Source organism: Coloeus monedula (genome assembly GCF_965178545.1).
Source record: "Coloeus monedula genome assembly, chromosome: 1".
Taxonomy (NCBI): domain Eukaryota; kingdom Metazoa; phylum Chordata; class Aves; order Passeriformes; family Corvidae; genus Coloeus; species Coloeus monedula.
In genome coordinates, this window is record NC_138781.1 from 19,341,239 (window position 1) to 19,366,501 (window position 25,263).

Sequence of the window (25,263 nt, forward strand, 5' to 3'; positions counted from 1 at the left end):
GAAACGCTTTCTTCTCTTGGCTGTGAAGGCTTATGTCAATTTAAAGCCCTCATGAATCCCCAGCCTTACACAACTTGGTATGATCAATGTCACTTTGGACATCTCTTGAGCTTTCAATTTCCACTTAAGACTCTCATTGGGCTAATCTGCTACCTCTCAACCTTCTAAAACTTTTGGCCTAAACTACATCTAACAAAATTTTTTACTTCTGTGAGTGTAAAGTAAGAGCAAATCTGATAGTTAGATTTCACTTCTTTTTCAACAGTTCTAGGAAGATGACCTAATCACCTCTTCCTGAACTGAAATCACATGCCTATATGTCTAAGACAGCTGAAAAGCCTTTTCAACAATCACTGAAAGTTGCTGCTGAAAACTGGAGAGACATAGGTTTTCGTCTCATTTGCAAATACACATATTCGGTGATGAGGCATGAGAAGAAAATCACATGGTATGAAAATTCTGAACTTGAATGTCTAACATTCAAGGTCATCCAAGATCAATGTGTTCAATATTCATGTTCAGCTTCAAAATAAGCCAGTTAAAAAAAAAAAAAAATTATAACAAGATACTTAAAACCACTCAACCAGAAATGCTTCTCTATGGCATTGGTTCTTAACCTCATAACCTCACACTTTCTTTCAGCTTTTGAAAACTCCCTAAGCCTTACCAGGTTGAAAACAATGGCTTACAAATTTGATTTAAATGAATGCCAAGCCATTTTTCAATAGAAAAAAAAGCAGGCATGTCTCTTTAATTCTTATCACTTAACATAAACTATAGAAAGAGTAGAAGGACCAAGTGCCATTAAAAATGCCTATTGAAATAAGACTGATGAATTCACAAGATAGAATCACAAAGAGAGGACTCCACTATTCAATTTATGTTAAATATAAAAACTAAATTTTAATGTAGATTTTAAAATAATCAGGAAAATAATTTTTCATAAAATACATGCACATTATTTACAGTGAAACCTACAGAAAATCCATTCATTTTATGACAGTACATAATGCTTCAGTTATTCCACAATAGTTGGAAACACAAACAAATGAAAGCCCTAAAGGGCTGAATATTCTACAAGTTGCAGAGATGAGTTTTTTCACATTTAGCAAATTATAAGAGTATTTAAGGGCCTGTGTCTGCAAAGGCTAGAAGGACCCTCAGTACCAATAGAGTTCAGTCAATATTTAGGGTGCTCACACTGGAAAAAAACGCCAGTGGTTTTGACAGGAAATCTTGTTTTCCACTTAGTCATTTTTTCTAACAAAGAGAACGCCTGTCTCTATCTCCTACCAATAAATCATAGCAAGAAGAATCTCAGCTACCATTCAGCCATACACAGAATCCAAGTTCAAACTTCTACACACTTAAGTCACCTCCTTAAAAGACAGCATAGATATCTGGGAGCACCAAGTCAGGATGGATCTTCAGCCCTAGTGAGACATTCATACACGGTCCTCTTGGCAGTCAGATAGGTCTTGCAGCACAAGTGGCTGAATGCCATGGACAGTGTTTTCCATTTTGCTGAACAGACTCATAGAAAAACAGAATTCAGCCATACCTGGAGACCTTTCTGCCTTAGGCTTCTTCCAGACTTTCCATCCAACTTCAAAAGAAAATTGTATTTACACCTCTGGCAGATGGAAATCATACATTCACTTAAGCACAAGAGAGGAAATCCTTGCATGCTTGGCAATCGCTGCTCTTTCAACGTGTTTCCAGATTGCAGAGGGGGAAGGGGCCAGCTCTGAGGAGGGAATCCTATTGCAGATGCTAATAGCTTTCATCCAAGAAGGCTGTTAGGTGTTCTGAATTACCTTTCTCATTTCATTGACTACATAAGTAAATATATGCCTTAACTGAAAGTGAATTCCATCTCTCTTGCCCTGTTTCCTGTTCCATCTTTCCTTCCACCTTTAGAGAGAGGAAAGATTTCATTGCATAAATGAAATCACAATAACAAAAATAATTTTTTGTCCAGTACATTTAATTAAGCATTTATAATGCTCAGATCATAGAGTTACTTTTTAGGTAGAAAAGATATTTTGTAAAAACTTCTTTTCTGTCATGTATATATTATTGCTAGCTAGGCAACAACTCTATAATGCCACTGATATGTTTCTTATTTCTCAGTATTTATTGAAATGAGCAAGCAGAGAATATATTTAAAAGAGTCAATACAGAAAATCCAGTAAAGGTGGCAGGTTATTTTGGGCAGAGGGATGGTGCTACCTCTCTTTCCAGAATAAAGAAGACAATTTTTTTTCCTTATTTCATCTTACTTTCTCAAGTTGTCTATTTTTTTTGTACAAATGGCATTAATTGTTGTATATGTAGGTTTTACAGGTTTGTACATTTACTTCTACTACCATTGCTTTGTTTTCTTCTTCTGGTTCTCCCTTGTTAATCGTTTTAAAACACGGGTGATTTTTGTGTAGGTCAGGATGCTGGAAGTCTACACAGAGAGTAAACAGTGGCATGCCATTTCTACTAAAACATCACTTATTTCCACATTTTCTCTTCAGTACCATATATCTCACTTCCAAAGTAGAGATGTGCAGTCAAACACATTTCTCTAGTGACAATTTAATTTCAGCTACACTTAAGCTTTTATTTGGGAATGTGTCATTGGCATGGTTTTGCACATTCAATTTTCTTATAAGACATGCACATTGAGCTCTCACTTGACCTGCAAATTGGTAAACTGGGAAAGCTCACATACTGTAGAATAAGTACCAGTATCAGCTAGTAGGAGCTCTTGGGTGAAGTCCAAATTGAACTGCTGTGTGAGAGTTTCATTTTTTGTAAGTGCAGAGGAAAAAATATAACTACCACATAACATGAATCATCCAAACTCAGGAAACAATTTTAGACCTGATGGATGTGATCTTTAGAAAAGCACCTCTCTTGAAAGAGTGCACACAAATCCTTCTCTGATATGGCTGAGCTTCCATTGAGTTAGTAATGTGAAACATAATTCACAAATTGTCCTTTCACATGTTAGAAGGAAAGTTCTAATGAAATCTGCTGTAATCAGTGAAAAATTTGGATATAACCCAAGCACAGTTTTTCCAGGTCTCTTAACAGTAATTAAACACGAAACAACAAAAGAAACAAACACTTTCTCCCTCCTCCAAAAAAACCCCCAACAAACCCAACCCTCCTTTCAGAAAACACCAACAAAATGAAACAACAAAATGAAGCTCAAATTTCACTTGCTGTTACCACTGGAAAATGACGTCTTTTGGTCTACACTAGTGCTTTATTTTCATAAGACACAATTATGTCTAAATTTCATATGGAAAGCCAAATTTTTCACATTGTGTTCATAAGGAGTCTTTGGCAAAATCTCCATATTCATTGTAGATGGTTAGTAAAATTTAGCAAAATTGACTACACAGAAAGAACACAGTGCACAATATTTGCCTTATCTAATTCATGCAGTTCTTGGGCACAACTCTTTACTGGATCTACGCCCTTTAATCTTATGCATAGTCAGTCCAATGTTTTCTGAATGAGCCGCCAGAAGGAAAGTACTCAGCTGATTTTTGATACCTTAATAAAAGTTGGCAGGATTTACCAAAGTTCTTCCTGCTTTTTCTTCCTTTTACTGCTGATGAAGAAAGGAATTTAAGATACGAATGTTGCAGATTAAGTCCTTTGCAGGGTACTGCTCACTACTCAGTTGCATATATTGAATATTTCATCCTGACTTTTCACTGCTACTGATTTGCTTCTGCTCAGATATAATTTTTCCCTTTACTGTCAGTCCTCAACACATCACAATTCAAAGTCTTTTTTTCCCTTCCTCCTTAATCTGAGCAGTTCTTTCCTGAGGCACTTGTTCTGGTCTTTGCAATCAAGTCATCTCTGCTTTCTCTAGCCTGCATGCTTTCCATACTTCCTGTCGTTCCCCATGAAACAGGCTGTTTTTCAGGTTAGAATTGTATCTCCTTCTGCAACTGACTCTCTGCAGGAATTATAATAGTTTTTCTGAATTTCATTGCTTAATTTCAACTATTTATTTCTAACAGAGGGAATTTTTGTGAAAAGATTAGGGTAAGGGATTCTGTACCTAAGAGAGCCACTCTTGATTTTAACAATTATCTGTGTTATGCAGCCTGCATGCTTCACAAAATTTTTGTCAATATCATAAAAACCTCATAAAAAGTGGGGTTTTGACTTTTTAAAAAATATTTTTCTACAAAATTCAATGACTATTTCTCCTCTTGTATCAAGCCTGTTACTAAAGGTAGTTAGAACAGGACAGGACTACTGGCTCACATAAGCTACTTTAGCTGTGGCCTCAAACACATATCAAATTATTGTAAGTTTTCCTGTCCTGCTAAGTCTTCTGCTGATGAGATCTTCCATCTCACCTATTTTGACACTGCACTTCAACAAAGACCGAAATTTTATTTATTGGCACACTTACAGTCCTTGATACCAGAGATCTCAGAACCTTACAGGGTTGAGACAAATAATTTACTTTCAGCAAGGGCAATTCCCTTACCCTCTTTCTCAAAGTGAAGGTTTGTTGGAAATATATTCCTTTAGCTCATCATACTCTTTTGGTTTCTCATCAACCAAAAGAGTCTCTTTATTGCAGTGAATTCTCATACCAAGAGCAAAGTGAAAATGCCCTGTAGTGCTACAATGCTCTGCTATGAAGCTTTACTTCAGGCAGTGACTGTAACTCCTGAAACAGAAGATAAATGTGAAGAAAAATTTTCCTGGTTGGTAAGACATTTTTATCAAGCTGCATAAGAAACCTCCCTGAGATGTTACCATTTGATTTTCCAGGGAAGAGAGTTGATGGGATGCTAAGAATTCCTACTATCACATTCAGGCACTACCGGTTTATTCTGTTACAATGAGTCTCACAGAAAGTTCTCTGGGTCTACAGACTACTTTTTGCTGTGTCAAGCCTTGCTTTCATTACATAACAAAGGAGAATTTGGTTCTAGGTAACCTATTCCTGATACTTTAGTTTGCTTGAAAATACTTTGCTCAGTGTCATCTGCTTTATCCTCACCTGAGACCAAATGTTAATTAGTTAAATGCTTGCTAGCTCCATTCTCTTTTCTTCTTTTTTTTTTTTTTTTCCCCTTTAGTGCCACATAATAAAGCCTCTACTACATATAAAATTATGGAAGTGATGCCTCTTCCCTGTTAGCTGGATCTCAGATGAGGAATACCTTTCCAAATGCAGTCAAACTGAGTCAAACCAGACTGTGTTGAGAAAATGATCTATTACAAAGTTAAATTTTTTTGACAGAGACACCCTCAATCAATACCATTTGAAAAAATTAAAAAAAACCTCACGGACTAAAACTTTTTACAAGCACAATGCAAAATTTTCTTTTTGTCTCGAAGGAAAAAAGACAATTCTTCTGAACTCTTGGAGCTTTTTAAATCAATGGGTTTTAAATTTTAGTCTTTCTAATTGTGGTGTCACAATAGAAGGTATCATGTACACAAAATCTGTGGAATAAGAGCCATTGAAATATATGCCTAGATATACTACAGTATTCTACAGCCAGTTGGTTTTTGCTCTTTGTTTTCAAAAAAATTAGCTGATTAGCTGAAATTCAGGTGAATTTACTACCTTTGTTGATAGCAAGGAAGCACCAAGTGTTGAAGGGAAGCTTTGTGAGATCCTTCCCATCACAGCTGGATGCAGCCATGTGTGTTTCCTTCTAAAACAACAAGAGTCTCCAGCTAGGCTTTTAGCATTCAATTTACAATGAAATTTTGTCTTATTCATCAATCTTCATTGCTGGTCCAAAGTCATAGTATAAATCATATTGTAATTGATTTTGTCCCCTTCAGACTTTCCTGAGCAAAAGTAAAAGACCATGCCATTAAATTAATACAGTTTGGCAAGCTATCATTTTAAGGTAAGATGCTACCACACCAGACACACAGAACTCCAGCATTTATGAGATACTCAGTAATCTGACTATTGGTTGGAGCTCAGACTTCTGCTTTGTTTTTGCTTTGTTTTTGAGAGTACATACTTGGGGTGATCAGCTGGAAAGCTTTGCAGAAAATGACATGGTGACTCTGGTGAACAGCAAGTTGAACATGAGTCAGTAGTGGTGGGACACATCCAGAGAGCTGTGTCCAGCTCTGGACTCCCCAGTACAACAGAAGTATGAAATTACTGGTGACAGTTCAGTGAAGGACGCTCCAGTGAGGACATTCCAGCAAAGATGATAAAGGGGCTGTTTAACCTAGACAACACAAGCCTTGGGGTGGATTTCGTCGAGGTATACCTGCAGGGAGGGTGCAAAAAAAATGGAGCCAGGCTCTTCTCATTGTTGCCCAGCGACAGGAGAAGAGGCAGTGGACACAAACTGAAACACACAAGGTGTGGTCTGTCTGAACATCAGAAAGAAATATTTTGCTGTGAGGGTGACTTTGAACTGGCTGCCCAGAGATACTGTGGATCATTCTTCCGTGGAGATATTCAAAAACTTTGTGACCACCATTGTAGGCAACTGGCTGCACATGGCCATGCCAGAGTAAGGGGTTGGACTCGATGACCTCTAGAGGTCATTCCAACCTCAATGTCTCTATTCTGTGATACCTTTAGGCATAAAAATAATCTTTTCTATAACTGACTGAATGCAAATTCATGCAAGGCTATTATATGTATATATTGTGACATATCCATTAATTTCCAGACTAATAAGAAAAAAGCTTTTCCTGCCTCAAAAAGCGTAAATGAGCATTTCAAGAATTCTCTTTCAAACCTCAGCAGTGTAATGAGATCAAACCGATATAGTAGGAAACAGAATATTTAATGAGGATCAAAGTCATTAAAACACTGGCAGACCTGCTAAACTAGTCCAGTCATGGTCCTTTATATTTACTGCCTGGCTATTGAGGTTGTTATCACCTGCCCCACAGGGCAAAACAATTTAAATCTTAAATTGTACTGTTGGAGAAGCTACAGTTATAGAATAGGGCAGTCTTACAGGAATTAGAGTCGTCCTTGAAAAAAATTAAGCAACTGGCTGAATTACACAAAATATCTGCAATTTGCTGATAATTATACTGTTTTCGTACTGCTTCAAACTTTACCTGGAGCTGAAGCAGTGTTTAGATCATACCACAACTCTTTTATTGATTTTCTGCTGTGTTACCATGGAAACTTTTCCCCCCAAAAATGCACATTGCATTACAAATTTATACAGACAGTCTTCATTTTGTTGATAGGTTAAAGGAGGAGCCAAATCTAAATGCACCTTAATTTTAATCGTCTAGTTAACTGATAACAGTGTACTGAGTCTTAGTCAGTAATTTTTGTCATGGCTATTTTATTTTCTCAACCTTCTTGCAAGGTTGAGAAGTTATCCATAGATATCAATCAGCTCTTATAAATGAGATTCTTCTACTCAATGTCTCCTCAAAGTTTCTCCACTCACTCATTACAGAGGCAGCCCTTTATTTGTTTCTTCCTCAGATTTATTGCTGTGAAACCACTGGGCTAGAACCTGCTTAAGGCATGTGATACAAAATGGTTTCACAGGCTGGTGCTTTCAAATCATTCATTTTCTTGATCAGGTGAAAGGAAAAATGCTTCATGCATGTTTGCTTTCATGAAGTCAATCAGGGAAGCAGTCAGGCTTTAGATCTTTATGTGGTAAGGACCAGTCAACGTATGCTCAGAATAACTGCAACAAATGACAAAACTTTGGTTTCTTTTTAGATAAGTCAAAACAAATCACCTGAAAATACCTGTGTTTATGAAAACAGCTGCATTCAGCTGTCCTCAGCTCTGATATTTTATCCAAGGACCACATAACATCTGATTAAGATGAAAATAATGGATTAGGCCAATAACACGAAGATGACTTTAATGGTTGAAGAAGTTCCTGCCTACAGAAATTAGGTGGAACAAAGAGTAACAGGAATGTAATAGGTCCTTGTTTCCCATGACCATGGTATGCCTTGCTTCACTGAATCTATGAGGGCTTCTACCCTCTGACTGCAGTTGAACTGGAAGGTCAGATGAATATTTATGAAGCAGGGATGTCTACAGGCAGCCCACAGTTTGCTGAATTAATGTTACAAAATTCTTTTTCACATACCATTGAAACTCACATACTAGTGGGTTTTCCTTGGTCCCTATTTTAAATATATTCTGTGGTACTATCTCCCTAATATACTGGAAATGCTTAAAGCTTACGTACCTAATTGCAAATTTTATTGCAACTCATATTGGTTTCAATATCTGCTCACCTAGATTATATATTTTAAATACACCAAAGGAATAATTATTTTAGGCAAGACTAATTTATTAGTTCCCTGCTTGGAGCATATGGTTGGATGCAGTGATCTCTATCTGAGGTACTCAAAATTTCTATGCTTATTTATATGGTTGTCCTACGCAGAGTTCACAATCAGCAGTCCAGTTTGTTTTTTTTCTGAATTTTGCCATAAACAGAATTATTCCACCATCCACCAAGTTTCAGTCTCAGTTAATGACAAGACACAGTAAGAGGATGAGGTTAAACTGCATCACACACTGATTCCCACTCTTGCCAAAGTCAATAGTGACTCTCCTAAGAATTTTGAGGTCACAATGTTGAGTTTGCTGAAATATAGGCAGGAAGTGGCTCCTGAGTAGAAGCGTTCTTACATAGAAGCAATACACAGAAGAAGCCAGGGTAACAGCAAGAAGACAACAAAGTCAATAGAGACAGGAAGAGAAGAGACAAACCAGGCTGAAGCTCTGAGACTATCAAGGGGACAAGATGTTAGACATGAATGGAATAAGATCAAGAATGTAGTTATTGATGCATCTTTATGAAATTAAAATTTAATGCAAAGAAATAAAGGATAAAAAGCAAGTAGAAGCCAGAGATACCCATGTTTAAATTCAAAAGAGAAACCAACAGTTTTTGAATAGCTGGTGAATTGAACACTGCCCTTTGCTCCTACTTCCACACAGGAAAACCCACTAAACACCCATGATCATGCAGAAGAAAATCTCCAAGAAATGTCATCAAAGAACACAAACAGACACAAAGGTGCAACTAAAATTCAGAGTTGTTGTTGGAAATGGAATGGAAAACAATGTTTCAATAGAAAACTCAGAAAATTTTCATCATAGTTTTATGACGTGTAGCAATCTGGTGACATGACTTTTCTGTCTACAACAATTATAAATCTCTTAAAGATGGATTTATACTACTGATTACCATGACTTTGGAGCAACTTAAACAAGTAATTTGCATTTTTTCATAATCCTGATGTCACATAAACAGATACATACAAGGATATGCATGATCAGATGTATTTCCCCCTATGCCCAGAAATTACTGCATTGTGGTTTTTTTTCCTTTTTCTTTCACTCTGGAAATATTAACCAGATCAATGAAATTATTTTTGAATTGTACTGTGGTCACAGAAGATCACATTTCAATACTGTGCTGAATATAGGAATTCCTGCAAGCTATGTCTGGACACAGGCTATCTGTCAGAATCAGCTATTGCCTCTTTCCACACAGGATGGTCATTCAATATTAAGGCCAGGCATACATCTCAGGACACATTGAACCCACTCAGGTCATTACCTTTAGGAAGAAAATGAACCTCCTCAATTTTTTTTTTTATTACCTACCCACAGGAGATGCTAGCTGAGCTGGCTAAGGATTTTGTACCAGCTTGCCAGTGAGAATGGGGTTTCACCAAGTTAAAAAGTTAGGCAAATTTCTGTCAAGCCAGGACTTACCTCATTACTCCAAAACATGAGACCCAGGAAGGTACGATAGTACTTATATGCACAGAAAGATGTGAGGACAAAATATTTGTCTTTTGATTGACCACTTGAGTCATAACTAAAAATCATATTTTTAAGTGCACAGTTGGTTGGAAGCTAGGGACATTAGTTTAAAGATAGTCTCCCTGCCTAAAAAAAAAAAAAAAAAAGACTCCCAAACACACACTGAAGGAACGATGTTAGATTATTTAAAGTCAAAATTTTAATAGCAGTGCTGGTATGTCACAGAAAATAGTGATGAGATGACAAGATCTCTGTAAACCTATTCAAAATGCACTCTCCTTTCTGCTGCTCCTCACACAGCAGCTTCTCCTGGTACATTGTTATCTTTTGAGCCCACCTGCTTTGCATTGCTGTCCAATAAATACACTTTCAGTGCCTGCTGGCTTAAAGAACAAGCTGACCACTTGCTCAACAGAATCTTTCCACACTGTCCCAATTTTACATTAATATATTGAGATGACAAAGTTATTTGCCATAATACCAGAACACACAGGTTAATTGTTGAGACACAACAACCGTTCTGCTCCAGAGCGGCCGCTGTGTTGCAGTGCAATTAATGGGCAGATTAATCAGACAGTAATGCACTAAAGTGCACCAATGAGCTGCCCACCAACACTGTGCTGGTGCTTGCTCTGCAGTGGGCAAAGCAGCTGAATTGTCCAGGGGAGCCAACTGACTGCTGAGGGCAATGATACAGCAGTGCTGGAGAGCACAGAGCAGTCAGTATGCACCCAGCAAAAAGACACCTATAGAGCCCTCTGACCATCCAACTATCTGTCACACAGAGGGAATCATCATTTTAGAAATTTCTCAAAGTTGGACCATGACTTGGTAATGCTAGGCCTTTGGTAGCAGAAGACAGTAGGTCTGCATTTTAAAGCTGGAGTCCTCAGTCCTTCCTTCTGCATCTAAACCACTGTACTAGTTTATCTGAGAAAAAAAGAAAAAGAAAAAACCCCAAACCCATTTTTGGACTGTGTAAAAGAAGAAGAATGGTTTTAATACAGCTGACAGTCATCTAAGGTTATTGGCTTTGCAAGACCAAGAAGTGTCTCTATTAGATGACTAATTTCATATGACTATGTCAACAAGGCCACACTTCCCAAGCAACTAGTCCCAAGCAAGGGACAGTAGCTACAATTCATCCTCATTTTCAGTGATTCTCATCAAAAGAAGCAAGGCTGAAAAGGCCTTTCTCATGGAACAGTTTTCTAGAAGATGCAAACAGCAGAATCTGAGTGACCCAAGAGGAACTGCAAGTTGATAATGGTGCTTATATTTCATTTCACAAGAAAACATCCAGAAACAAAACTAGGAAAAACCTACCTGACTGTGGCATCCTGATAATTTCACTACAAGGTAAAAACCCAAACTGTAAATATATTAGAAAAAACCAGACATCTAAATGGGAACCACTGAATAAAAAACCATGCCTGATTAGTTTTCAAATATTTGATAAGTTTAAAGTGCTTTTGTGAGTGGAGATGACCTTTAATATCTATAATACTGACTGCCAAAATGACTACATTTAAAAGAAAACAAAATGTCAACAGTGCTATACTTCAAAACAACTATATTTCAACCTCAGAAATATTTAAGAATCTTCTTGACTGCCTAGCCAGTACTTCATTTTTTGCATGGATGATGAGTATTTTTAACACCTGTGAAAACAAAACATCGTATGACCTTCTTGATAATTCATATTCTTCCTCTCTCCCTAGTCTTAGCAAGCATGCGCAATAGAAACAGGTTAAGTTTCTGAATGTATACAGGAAAGTCTCCAACTAGAGACTTCCCCTTACATGTATTTTAAAAAATATATATATATTTATGGAGAAAGGACACTAAACAAATATTTGTCTACTTTTTAAAATTATTATTATTTAACAGTAAACCAAATACAAAATTTACCACAGAAAATCCACATTTTACCATTCTTTTCTGGTCTGCATAAAATGTAATTAAACCTAGTGGAATAATTGATAATTGGACTGCCAGTCACTCTTTTAAGATGTGTATTATGGATAGACATTATTTGTGTTCCATTTGTGTTTCCAGCAAAATTGGGTTTTCTCAATAAATGCCAGTGATGATAGAACAAGCCAAACACAGCTAGCAGTGAAAACAGCATTTAAATTACCCCATCTACGTCTGCCAAATGCCCAAATGCCCAGAGCATATTTGCTAAGAATTACTTGAGTTCCTCTTCATGTAGGGTAAAACCAGCTGAATCCCTCATAAAAATCTGTTGTGCTCCCTCCCCCCACAATGGAAGTAGATGAAAAATGTATTTATAAAAATTGGAATAAATGTATTTTGCAATTGGCAATCTAGGGCAAGATTTCCATGAGTTAGCAAAGTGCTACGAATCCTGAGAATACCAGAGGATACAAGCTGCTCCACCAAATTTTTTCACTATTTTTTGAGGGAATACATATGAAGTAATGTCAAATATTATTCCTTGGACATTTTCACAGCTGGATGCACAACTTTCTCATCTCTGTGTTATCAGAAGTCCATGTTCATACTAGGAGTTGGAATTAACAAATAAAATTGTTATAAAAGCTACAGCTGAAGAAGCACAAAAAAAAAAGCATTTGTAAAAATTCAGAAACTGTTCTTAAAGAGAAATGTTCATGTACCTAATCAATCTGCTGGCTGGATGTTTATGGGCAGTGCAAGAATGTGTCCTCCAATGTAAAAAAATGGTTTATATTTCACATCACTCCTTAAAAGAAACCAATAATTTAGTAGGATGACTGAGAACAAAACTTGCTTCCAAACAGCCCTGAAGATTTTTTCTTTTCCTGAAAATGTGGACATAGATTTTTATAATCAAGGTAAGCAGTGCTGTTGCTGTCCTAACCTTGCTCTGACACTTGAAAACAGGTACAGCTCAGAGCTGTTAAGGTGGACGAAAGGCAGCAGTAGGCACAGGTAGGAGTGTATTATTCAGATAGGAAAGCAGGCATCAAATTCACACAGTAATTGCTCTGATCATGGAGGAGGCTCAAAAGGCTCCAGGTCTAATGACTTACGGTGCCCCTCTTAAAGAATAAATTCAGGAGACTAAGAAAACTAACTAAGAGACTAATAAATTCTATCGACTAGGAGACAGAATTTTCCCATTAAAATACTGGTTCTGATGCAATTCTGAGAGAGGTAGAAATCAGGGGGTGGGAATCAGAAAGTAAAATTGTCTCATATTGATATGACCTCCCAATAACACTACATAGAAATCTACTTGAAAGAAGGAAAATATTTATTTTGGTGTATAGGATTGAGAGACATGCATCTTAAAACTCTTAGTCAATGCTCCATAGATACTTTTATTTCTTTATGTTTCATGTCTCCTCCACATTAGGCAGGAAACCAAAGCAGAACATAAACTGCAGTAAAAAAAGAATGGGCTGATGACTTTTATTGCACTAATAAGTCATTGTCAAATAACGCTTTCTTTTATTTGGCATCACTTGCATCTAACTAGTGAGATATATGAAATCACACATCTACTGTCATTCGGCTCAGGCTATAACAATATTGCATCTAGCTCCTTTCAAATAATAAGTTCTTAAATTAATACGCATTTATTTCTTTGAAAAATGATGTTTTAGCAAGTCAGTTAAGCCCTTTGGGTCTCAAAACAGTCACTGTCTTCAACAGCCTTTAGACTCTGCTCTCAGATGTGCAGGGACGTACCAGACTGCCATGTGTGGCAGCTTGAAGTCAAAAAGTCACCATTTCTACTTGAGCAAATAGCTACAAGAAGATTTTTCTGGGTAAGCAGCCCCAGGCATCATGGGTCATGATGCAGGTTACAGAGTCTGGCTTTCTTTTTTTCAGGTTGGTTAAAAGCAGAATTGTAGGCTACACTTCAGCCTGCACAGACTTTGCAGTACAGTAATGGGTGAAGATAAAACACTTCTAACATGAATTGCAGGGCAGAGCCCAACTGAACTGTTATACCAGTGTTGTCTCTGGCAAGACAAGGCAGTGTTGAACCCACTAACACTTGAAGGAGAAGCAGCGTTTGCACCCATGGCCCTGACCCCTTGGCTATCCTACTCAAGAGTTGAGACCAGCACTGGTGAGTGAGGCAGGGTAAGAACCCCATGCTAGGGATTCTGGCTACCTTATCATTTCCTGGAAACACACTAGAAAGACACATCAACAAGCTGCTTTTCCAGGCTGATGTAGCATCACTAACAAAGTGACACACATAACACATGAAATTGTTACAATATTATGACCTAGTGGTAGTACTAAAATAAAAGTCCTGTCTAGAATAGTCACTGTAAGAGATTGGAGCATGAAGAAGCTCCTAAAAGTAAATGGAACTAAAACACATGAAAACAAACATAGTTTTGAGGTAAGCTTTCCATGAAAACATCAAAAACTCTTCTATTTATACTGTTTTTCCTGACATGTCTTGTCATTAAATTCATGCTTTGTGACAAAATTATCACTTCAAGTCATGGCAAGGAAAACCTCCATAAACGTGAATTCTTTCCAAAGATTTTGGAAGAAATTTAAAAATACTTCTTTCCACTGCTCACACCTGGAACCATCTCCTCAACAGGCATATGCATGAAAAAGCTTGAAAACTGGGGATGTCACAGCCCAGTGACAACATTGACAGAAGGAGGGGGAAGGGGTGTGAATGGAGCCAAGGCCAAGGCTGTAAGGAGGAGTGAGAAGCAAGTGAAAAAATTAAAGTCTCAGTTCAAAACTGACAAAGATCCACGGGAATCTATTTATTTCAATGGCTTTGGCTTCAGAAAACAGGCTGATATGAGTCTTAACAATTTGCAAAGCTAATGAATTTAGCAAGGACTGGCTTGAGAGAGGGTGGTTGCCAAGGAGGGATGATGATATAATGAAGAGGCTGGCAACGGGCAACTGATTTTTCATAATGTGGCTCAGAGAACATTTGCATGCATTCTGTTTTCCAGCTGTTGATCATGCAAAACACGTAGCAGCATTTGCTTTTCTTAAGACTCTCCAGGAGTCAGGGATGGATGGACAGTCATCATATGAGCACTGCAGGACAGTCAAGATATTAAGAAAATCTGTACTCCCTGTACTGTCAGAGATGCAGAAGAAATTCCATGTGCAGGATTTTTCTTGACAGATCCCAAGTAGTGAAATTAGAATACTTTATCTGAAGTAATGAATATGAAAAGCCTTACATAGATTCATTCACGTGCTTTTCATGCTATTCAACAGTCAGAGATACAGATAGGAAATGGAAATTATGGGTGATTTGTGACTTTGGATACAACAAAACAGAAACAATAGCAAGAAGAGAGAGAAATTATATTTACTTTTTTAATAATGCTGCTGGTGACATGTAAAATTAAGCAACTAAATAGCATCTTAAGGTGAGCCTGTGCCATCAGTAGGATGGCTCCAGTAGGATGGTTTTCTGTTACTTTTAGCTCCCACAAAATATTTCCAGCTTCCTCATCAGTGAGGGCTGGCACTGGGTCTCTATGGGCTGATCTGGGGCCATTTTAGGAAGCAATTTACTTTGTTAATTATATTTCTCCAGCAATAATTTCAGTGTTCACTTAAGTCCTTCATTGATTTTAATTAATCCTGTGTAAGCTTCCAAACTTTTCTTTTAGATAACAACAAGCTGCTTACAGCACAACAACCAGAAATTCCACACTCACTAATGCAGCTGGAAATCAAATGTACTGTTACTTGCTATAATTGCTTTGGACATACTGCCAGTGGCCCAAGAAATGGCTAAGTCTGAAGCAAAATAGAGGAGCAAGAAATCTTCCTTTCCAAAATATTACAAGTTGGAAATTAGGACATTGCTTCAAGACTTTAGACTTCTATTTTTCTTACAACTTGTTTTTCTTATTAATTAATTCTTTGGATGATGGCTCTATATTACATCGTGTTAAAGACACTAAAGCTAATGCAACACAGATTAAGTTACAAAGGTAATACAGAATAAATGCTTAACAGTTGTACCAACATTGCACTAGCTTAAACACCTTCATATACATGATCCTCTGAGCTGTTGGAATACTGTTTAAGGTAATAAAATGCACAGCATAAAATTGGAGAAAGACCCCTTAGTTGATAGAACAAAAAATTATTAACTGGATAGGACTCTTACCTATAGCTTTAAAAACATCATTTTGTTGAAGTGATATTGTAGCTGATGAGTACTTCCAAATATAATATTTCTAATATCTTTTCCTGACAGAATTAAAGGTACTTTATCTACACAGGCAAAAACCTTGCCCGTGTTACTCTCTTGTTGTACTTAATGCTATCCACACAGAATGGAAAAAACCCAACTAAACAAACTTAGACACTTTTCCCTTTGAGTGCTGCTCTGCTACAACTTGTAAACATTCTCCACTACTTCGGAGAGGAGCAGTGGTGAGTGTTGCTGCTTGCTGCCATTGCAGAGTATGGCTTTAACAGAGCAGCCATCTCGAAATGGAGAGCTGCCCAGATATGAGGTACAGTCAATTAGGGAAGCATCCTGTGGCAATCTAAGGAGCTTTACAGCTCATTTTGATAGCAATAGGATCAGGATATTTGTGTGAACACTTGTCTTAACAGTCATTTCTTAAGGAAGCCAAATGATCAGTCAGTGCAGGCGCCCAGATTTCAGCAGAAATAAAAGGAACAATATGAATTTCGTCAGTAATCTAGGAACAAGAACATAAATTTATGACATGTACAGATACAGAGGATAACATGCTAAAGAAAATGAAGCCCTCAGTTTCACTGGCTGTTACAAGTAATCATCAATGGTACCTGGTGCTATGGGGTACTAATTAGCAAAACCATCACGTAATATACAGGATTTCACATCCAAAATTATAAAACTGCATTTACAGCTGCCTGGTTTGAGATGTGAATTGAGTTCCCTTAAAAGTTCAAGGAAAAGAGCCTTCATTAAGATGCAGATGGGATCAAATGTCTGAAAAGATTTTATTACACCTTGGCAATAATATTGATAGTAGTAGGAATTCAATACATTAAGAAAAACCAGGAAACAGAACTTTTGCCAAAGTTAGAAATAAGCTTTTTCAGAAAGGACAACACTTAATAATATTTGGACAGAATTCAACCTAAGACCCACCTCTTATTAGAAATAATGTAACTTATAGTGGTCCTTATTTTTAGTAATTAATATTGACTCTGAGCTGAATTTTTGACATAATTCCCAGCCTGAATGGTCTCTAATGCCCTATGCTTGGAAATACTCAAGTTTTTGAAAAAATTTGTAACCAACTATTATCATGGTCCTAATTTTGACTTTATGAAACAGTAATATACAAGTACTATTTTACAAATCTTGGAACATTTATTTCATTTGGTCTAGGAATTCCACATAAATACATAATTTTTATGAAGTACTGCCTTACAGCATCAAAAGGTGTATTTCCCACACCTCAGCAGGAATTTTCCTCTTTTAATTAGAGCTATAGGCAGAAATGTATTGAAGTTTGGTTTTTTAACTCATGAGCATGAACCAAACCAAATATACATTATATTTTGTAGTAGCTGGAGAAAATAAAGACTTGTCAAGTGTTAAAAATCTTTACTATGATGTAATAGCACAATATTATTCAAATTTGAATGCTATTCTAAATGCTGAGCATAAGATAAATGCCTACTAAAAAATTGTACTATAAAAAGTTATGGATCCTTTTTAGACATAGTCCATACCTGACAACTTCCCAGTGTACAGTGGAGCAGATTTTGGCTATCCTGAAGGCTCTTTGCCTTAACATTAAGCCATTTAATTTATTATTATTTTCTGCAAAATGATTAAATTTTATTTAATGCTTATTTGGCATTACATGTGGACAGTACTTTAGCTAGCTATCCGTTATTCTATGAAACAGAGTCTTACAAAACCACAAATATGGTCATTTTAAGTCCTGTTACCACTTCAGTGCAACTACTGCCCATGATCCTCACAGTCAAAGTTGGAAAATGCTTTAATATATGATGATCAGAGTAATGTCAAGGCATATGGAATGCTTTTTTTTCCCCCTAAAGCTTATCATTCTCTTTGCCCTAAGTGCTTCTGATCCAATTTGCAAAGATAAAGCATAAGTGTGGGAATGGAAAGAGTTGTAAGAGTTCACCAAGGAAAGGTAGGCAAAGCAGAGTTTCCAGGGAGGGACTGCTCCCTTACAAAGACAGGAGGGATATTCCCAGGACACTTGACACAGGAAATGACAGACAAAGGAAGCTTTACAGGGAGAAAATTTTTGTAACAACTGCACGGCAATATAAGAAATCAGAAATAGAGGAGATGAATGAAGGCAATTGTGTGAGCTAGTCAACAGCCAGACCTCTACAGTCCCTTCAGAGTGAGCTGCCCACTGGTGATGACAAGTGTAATCTCCTGTAACAGACACAAGCTAATCTGAGCCACTGATTTTGGCTAGAAACACTGTGTTTCACTCTGCTTTGTATCACCTTTGCCATTTAACAGATGTTGCCCATAGGGCAATTTGTGTTATCAAAGAGCTCTTCATTAAGTGACGAACACATCTCCTGCTGGCTCCTGTCCTGAAGGGTTCAGAGCAGCAGGAACAGCCAGAAAAGCTTCACTGAGATTTCTGACAGACTCCAACAAAATGCTCCACTCAGGACACTGATAATTCAAAGGGCCAGGTAAATTTCACTCCACCTATCCACTGGTTTGAAAGTTTAAGAAAATAAATGCATGAGATGCAGGGAAAATAAAGCATAATCATTCCCTGAGGACTAGAAATTTTCAGATAATTTTTCATTAGCATAGACTTTCTGCAGGCTGCAAATGCACCACCATTCTCACCCTTAACAAGCTCAGGTCCTGATCCCATGGACCCTTCTCTTTCCATAGCATCACCAGCTAGGTGGACAAATTTCCCTCCCGCTCAGAGGTATTGCTCTGTGGGCCAACACAGAAAGATAGGGCTCAGACAGTGTGACATCAGGCTTTATTCCTTCTCCACAGCATGCTCTCTATCACTGATCCTTTTTCCTTGAAAGTACTGCAAAATGTGATGGAAATTATATTAGAATTTGCCACACTTTGGTAATTATTTTTCTTATCCCTCCTGCTACAGTGAAAACAGTAAAATTAAACATGAATTCCATAACCATACATACACATTCAATGTCCAAAAGGAATTTTAAAGTGTTACCTCTGCATAAAACTTCAGCTTTTATGCAGCTAACCAACTAGCTTGCTAACCTGAGATATTTTGCCTCTGCTACTTTCCCACAAGCCATATGTACACATAAAAAGAGTTTGATACTGAAATAACTGTGATTCCTCGTCAAAATGAAAGATTACTTTGAATCAGTTGTCCTGACAAGTCAGGGTTTAGAAACCATGCTCAGGTACCTAACAGCTGCTCCTCAACACAAGATCTAACAACATCAAGTTTCAGCAGAAAAATTTTTCAATGCTTGTTTTCTTATCTTGTGTCAATGGAGTGTAGGACAGTTATAGTTTTGATGAAAAGCTGTGTGAATCTTGGATGCACAAAGATCTCTTTCTTCCATAAATACAAGTATTTTTAAGCATGAGATCTGCCCATAGGAAGTAATAATCTTACAAAGAGTTCTCGATTTCTGTTTTAGAAAATTATCAACTTTAATTCAATTACACTGGGATTTACTGCTAGGATGGCTTTTTATTTCTTTGTTTGGTACTCCTTTGATTATTGACATTGGTAGAAATGCTCAGGCAGCATCTTCACTGCAAGAATTACTTCAAACAATTCCTCCATCTGGAATATTCCTCTACGGAAAGATGACTCATGAAATATTATCTCACCAGAATTTAATACAATATTTAAAAATTCAGCTTCTTGTTTCAACTTTAGCAGTTTGCTGTTACATAGGGTAGGTGGACATTTCTGGACCCTTCTTCATGCTAGCTGGCAAAATGTCTCAACAGTCAGCTTTATAAATCTAAAAATGTAACCACCTAGTCACTTCAATTTCTACTGTCATTGTTATTTTCATTAATGCTGAGCAATGTTTGCACAGCAAGGCCTTTCCTGCTCCCTGCAATACCACAGAGAAATTTAATGTGAACTAAAAATGCCTTAAAAGCAAAAAACCCCAACTGAATAATTGACAGGAGCTGATATAAAATTGCACTAAAAAATAGAGACTGATAAAGAAAACAAACCAAAAAACCCCTCAGAGAATAAACAAGAGGGGCTTACTATCATGAACATGGCAAATAGAGCCAGCAGTGAAGTTTGCTGCGTGTTGAGTAGGATGTGGGGCCACAGAGCTTCAAGGATGCCTGTGAGAAGTGTTATGGTACTGCATGGAGAGATGCATCACAAGACAGGGTTTTCCCAGCTCTGCTGAGCTCTGTGAGGGGTGTCAAAGACTGGCAACAAGCAGACTTCATATACACAGCTCCTGACATGCACAATATGACTCGCTATCTCAACAGTGTTTTTTTATGAAAATAACCACATTCTTGGGCCATAGGGCACCACATTTAGAAAGCTTCACAGAAGCCAAAATGCAGCTTCTTGCGTTACTTACTATTATTAAAGTTTTGAGAGCTATCTATAGGAATCTGGGCAGAGAAATGTCTGTATAGCAAAGAAACAATTACTAATTATGTTAATAATTAGTTTAATTCTAATATAAAATTCCTGTAATAATATATAGCCTTTTCAAATACAAACTAAGGACAACAGTGAATAAGACCCTCGAACTATTTATTTTCACTCTGCATTCTTCCTTTTCTTAGTTGAACAGAATCAGCTTATCAAAACTATTCAGAAGAGGAAATAAATATTAGCTAAAGAGAAAAAAAAATTGAATTTTAAACCCCAGTAATTTCAAAATCATCCCAAGCAATCTGGGAACCCTACTATTCCAGAATGCACACTCCATGAAGAATGGCAGAAACTATCAGGGTAGATGTTTTTATTGTGACAGGCATGTAATGTGCAATTGTACTCAACTTCCCTTTTAAGAAGGTTATTTAATTTATGATTTGGATGTAAAAACAGTTTTTAGTTTTGTCATTTGCATATTTAATAATATCCTGCTCTCCAGGAAGTGGACTCCCGTACACATTAACTTTGTCATTCTTTCGATGTCAGAATAACCTCTGGAGGTATTCCAGGTCTCTAATAATAGTAATGACATTGTAAAATCTTGGTTACTAGGAAATAGCAGACCATACAGTATACGAAGCACATGGAACCTGTATTCATCTTTTGTTATCATAAATCACTGGTGGTAAAGTGTGGTGCTTAGCTTAGCAACAAAATTTGCACATATATCCAAAACAAAACGCTTTTAGAGAATTAGTACAGAAATAAACCTTTCTCTTCCAGCTAAATGAGTTTAGGAGTCTTATAGCTGTAGTAAAGGTTGCATCTTATCCTGGACTGACAGAATGACTTACAGTTACTGAGCTTTATCAAGATAGCATTTTAAAATCTATTACTAGCTAGATCTTTTTCATGCTTAATTTTGAGGTTGAAAAATCATGGAAATGTCAATGAAAGACAGAAATATCTCTGTGCTAATGTCAATGGTGTACATTAAAAGGACTGATTTTAAAGTCCTATTTAGCTTGACAATAATCCCTAGATCTATTTACAGCAAAAATATTTTATTTAGTAGGAATGGAGCAAAAAGAAAAGCATAATTATCAGCCAGTGTGCCATTAATACCCATAGAAAAGAATCCTGCAGAGCTGCAGTCATTTTTATATGCTTACATGTTTTTTTTTTTTAAAAAGAAAACAAAGACAAAACCACTTAAATTTCCCAGTTACTCTGTATCAAATAAAAAAAAAAAAAAGTGTAACTCACAAACTGCTACTACACAGTTCACCTCAGGAGATTAACTTTCCTTCTAAGTCTTTTGGATGCGATGGAGAAACTGGACACAGCACAGCACTTTAGTGAAAGTGGCAAAAGTAGTAAAAATTCAGGACTTCCATTAAAGGGGAAGGCTTAGCAGAATGACCACACAAAAAGAATTACTTGGAGAGAGTGAACTTTGTGAAATTTTAAGGAACCAAGTACAGCGGCAAGAATAAGGGGACATTTAGAGGATGTACCCTGTCCCCACCACTGTTGTTTTAGCTGTGCAGGATCCATCCCATCCCATCCCATCCCATTCTTTCATGCTACGCAGATCACGTGCTTGATTTTGGCAGCCTGTCAAATGCAGCTCCTCTAATAAAGAACATAGAACTAGGCATCAATGATGAAGCACCAAAATGAAATTAACAACAAAGTAGAATGGAAATCAGACAAGTCTCAAAATCAGTGGTTCTTGGCTCATCTGATCCAAATCAGCAGCAAAATCCCATTGTTGATCAAGAAGGGAAAACTGATACTGAAGTCACCTCATAATCCTGCATCCTTTTTTATCATTCTACTGCAAAGCAACCATTTCACATCAGCCTTTATTCACCTTTGTCCATCACTTGTATTCTTCTTTGGAAGCAAAATGGAGATCCTGATGAGGAACACGACTGGGACCTCTGTTCCAGTTCCCACTCTTGTTGAGACACTGGCTGCAATTCTACCCTAATCTTTTAGTCATAACCTCCCCATTCAGGACTCCAGGTAGACATGGATATCCCCTGATCCAGTCCATCTGGACCCCCACAGCAAAGGAAGGAGAAACTTTGACCAGGGACTGGGTAGGATTGCTCCTGATGACGGTGGCTGGTATTTCTGCCTGCTGGTACTGTCACATCTCTAGGCTGAGCACCACCACCCAGTGTCCATGAACTTCCTGGACATGTTCAAGGACCAGAGGATCCTGTGGGTGTGCTCTCCATGATGCTGCCTTTTGCCTCCCTGTTTTCATTTTTTTACTATTACTCCTTCTTTTTAGGATTTGTTATCTTCCACGTTGTCTCCTTTTCCTCATCTCATTAGAATCAAATTGTCTGTCAAGGAGGTGAAGTGGGAGGGGAACATAAGGAGTTGATGGCTGTTCCCAGCACAGAAGATTGGTGCAAGCAGCAGCCAGCAGCAGTGGGAGGCAGAACCCCAGCCATGAGCCATCAGTGGTGCCCAGAGCTGCCAGACTGGGAGCTCGAGCTGGCCCTACCTCTCTTCTCACCCCACTCCTCTCCTGGACAGAGGAGAGGAAGGCCATGGTACATTTTCAGAGGCTGTACCACACCACGACAATGCACTGCAGTGGGTTTGCCCTACAGGTGACACAGGACGTACTTCTAGCAGCACCTCTTATCTTTGGACAGGAAATCCTCTTTCTCCATGCAGGCAAACCCTGTGTCCCTCCTTGTTTTGGCTCCAGCACTCTCACCACCAGTGCAACTGCTACATACACCCAAGTTCCCAAGGGGGAAATATCTAAACAGAAAAGGATTAATGCTGTAAAGCCTTACAATCAGATGGGTTTACAACAGTTCCACTTGAACTGCTGGAGGCTTTTCATCATATTGATATTTTGTGATTTTCTTTTTGTGGACAGGAAAATTTCCTAAATAAAAGCTGCAGTTTATCTCTTGATATATACAAGGCAGGGGAAAAAAAGTATTTTAAGTAGCTGCAAGAAACTCTTCTCATCTTACTCAAAGTAAATGGTTACAAAGCCACTTACCCCCAGTTGCCACAGTAATTTCACGTAGAAAATGTCCATAAAATGGAAAATCAAAGGACAGATTCACTCTCTGAAAGGAATAACACCAAAAAAATAAAATCAATATTGAGTAGAACATTAAGAGAAAAAAAGATGAACAGTCATCCACTTCAAATATCTCTTCCATTGCTTTTTATTTTTCACCAGAGCCTTGTTATTCTTAATTTGGAATTGCCACTAGCTAACTGGAAAGAATTCTGTGGAGCACTTAAACACTTAAAGCAGTAGATCTTTATAACAGAAAACTTCAGAAAAGAAAATACACAAACAGACATTGTAACTCAATCACAAGAATAAAATTAATAAAAGATTTGTAGAATTTCTGCTTAAAAAAAATGTTGCTTTAACCTCTTAAAAGGAGCCATCAATATCTAAAGCCTGAGCAATATCTGTGTTTTACAGGATGCCTGCTGCTTTGGCTGCTGGCTATCTGCTGCTCTGCCAAACCAGCCTTCAGTTTCAAGTGCTGTCCCTGACATCCTGCTGCTACCTGGGTCTTGTCTGATAAAGGCTGGTCACTGGAAGGTAATTCCTCCATCAAACCTGCAAGACACCAGTTCCCAAAACTCTATACTGTCAGCTAGGAAATGGAATGATGCATAAAGAAATATTCAACAGAAGAAATAACAAACTCTACTTAAGTTGTTATTGCAAAAGAAAATAAAATAGTAAAATAATAAATAAAAATTTTAAAAGAATCTTTTTTTCTCCATTTCCCTATAGGTGACTATCCTCTTTCAGCTGAATTCATAGCAGAGAATTGTAATTTGGGGAATGAACTCTTCTCCTCAACTAAACTCACCATAGAGCATCATTCAAATTCAAACTCATTTTGCCTCTCTGCCTATGGCTTTATCTTTTTCCACCTATTCCATTCCTTTCCCAAAGCTCATTGATTATTGTGGACACTCATAATTATCACCTTGTGTACTACCTGGTTAACTGCTGAATAAATTAGTAGTCATGGCAGAAAAGAGTGCTGAAATCCCAGCAAGGTCTTTTCACTGTTTGAATATAATATCCTGTGAAAAACACATCTCTTCCATAATGGTCCAAATACCAAATATGAAATGAGCATGCAGCCCATTATTCCTTATTTTGCAGGAGTTACTACAGTAACAACTGGTGTGAAGATGGGTTGTTGGTGACTGTCCCTCAACCCTAACCTTTAAGGACTCCGCTTAAAGGCAACAGCCCACACATTTTAAAAAAGTAGGGGGAAAAAAAGGAAGAAGAAAAGTACTCTTTCATCTTTCTTTTCCCTACCATTATTTCTGTCCTGTGTTTTATTATTTTCAGATTATATGATTACTTCTTCCCTCAGGAAGAATTATATTTACATACACCAGAAATGTTTAAAGAATTATTTATCATTAAATTTGCAGTTGAAGACTTACAGTAACTTTAAATTAGATTTGGTTTCTGTTTAAGTGGAAGACAGAATTTTGACAGGATTTATTAGCACATTTTTTGTTTGTTTTTAATTAGAATGCAAAATCCATTTGCCTTGTGTTAATTGGACTGAGTAGGTTCTAATGACCTTTTCTGTATATACATAAATATGGATGTACAACTGAACATTTCTAATCAAAAATGGCATATGCAAAAGATAGCACATGAATTAATTCACACAAATGTTCTTTTACCATGTTCTACAGCTTTCAATGCTGAAGTGTATGCTATATCTATGAATGCACTCCATTTAAATTGTCCTTGCTCTACCAAACATAGTTTGAAGAACTCTGTTAAAAATACCAATTTTCTGACCAAATTTTCCCTCTTTCCTTTATATGTCACCCTCCATTTTACCTATTAAC

General features: G+C 37.3%; 1 protein-coding gene across 1 annotated transcript in view; it reads right to left on the bottom strand.

Annotated features, from left to right (window-relative positions):
* PLXDC2 (plexin domain containing 2) overlaps positions 1 to 25,263 on the bottom strand; it is a 261,533-nt gene that overhangs the window by 92,757 nt on the left and 143,513 nt on the right. The window contains exon 4 of the mRNA XM_082298661.1: positions 23,408 to 23,477. Coding sequence (XP_082154787.1) covers positions 23,408 to 23,477 — 70 coding nt within the window. The remainder of the gene's footprint in view (positions 1 to 23,407; positions 23,478 to 25,263) is intronic.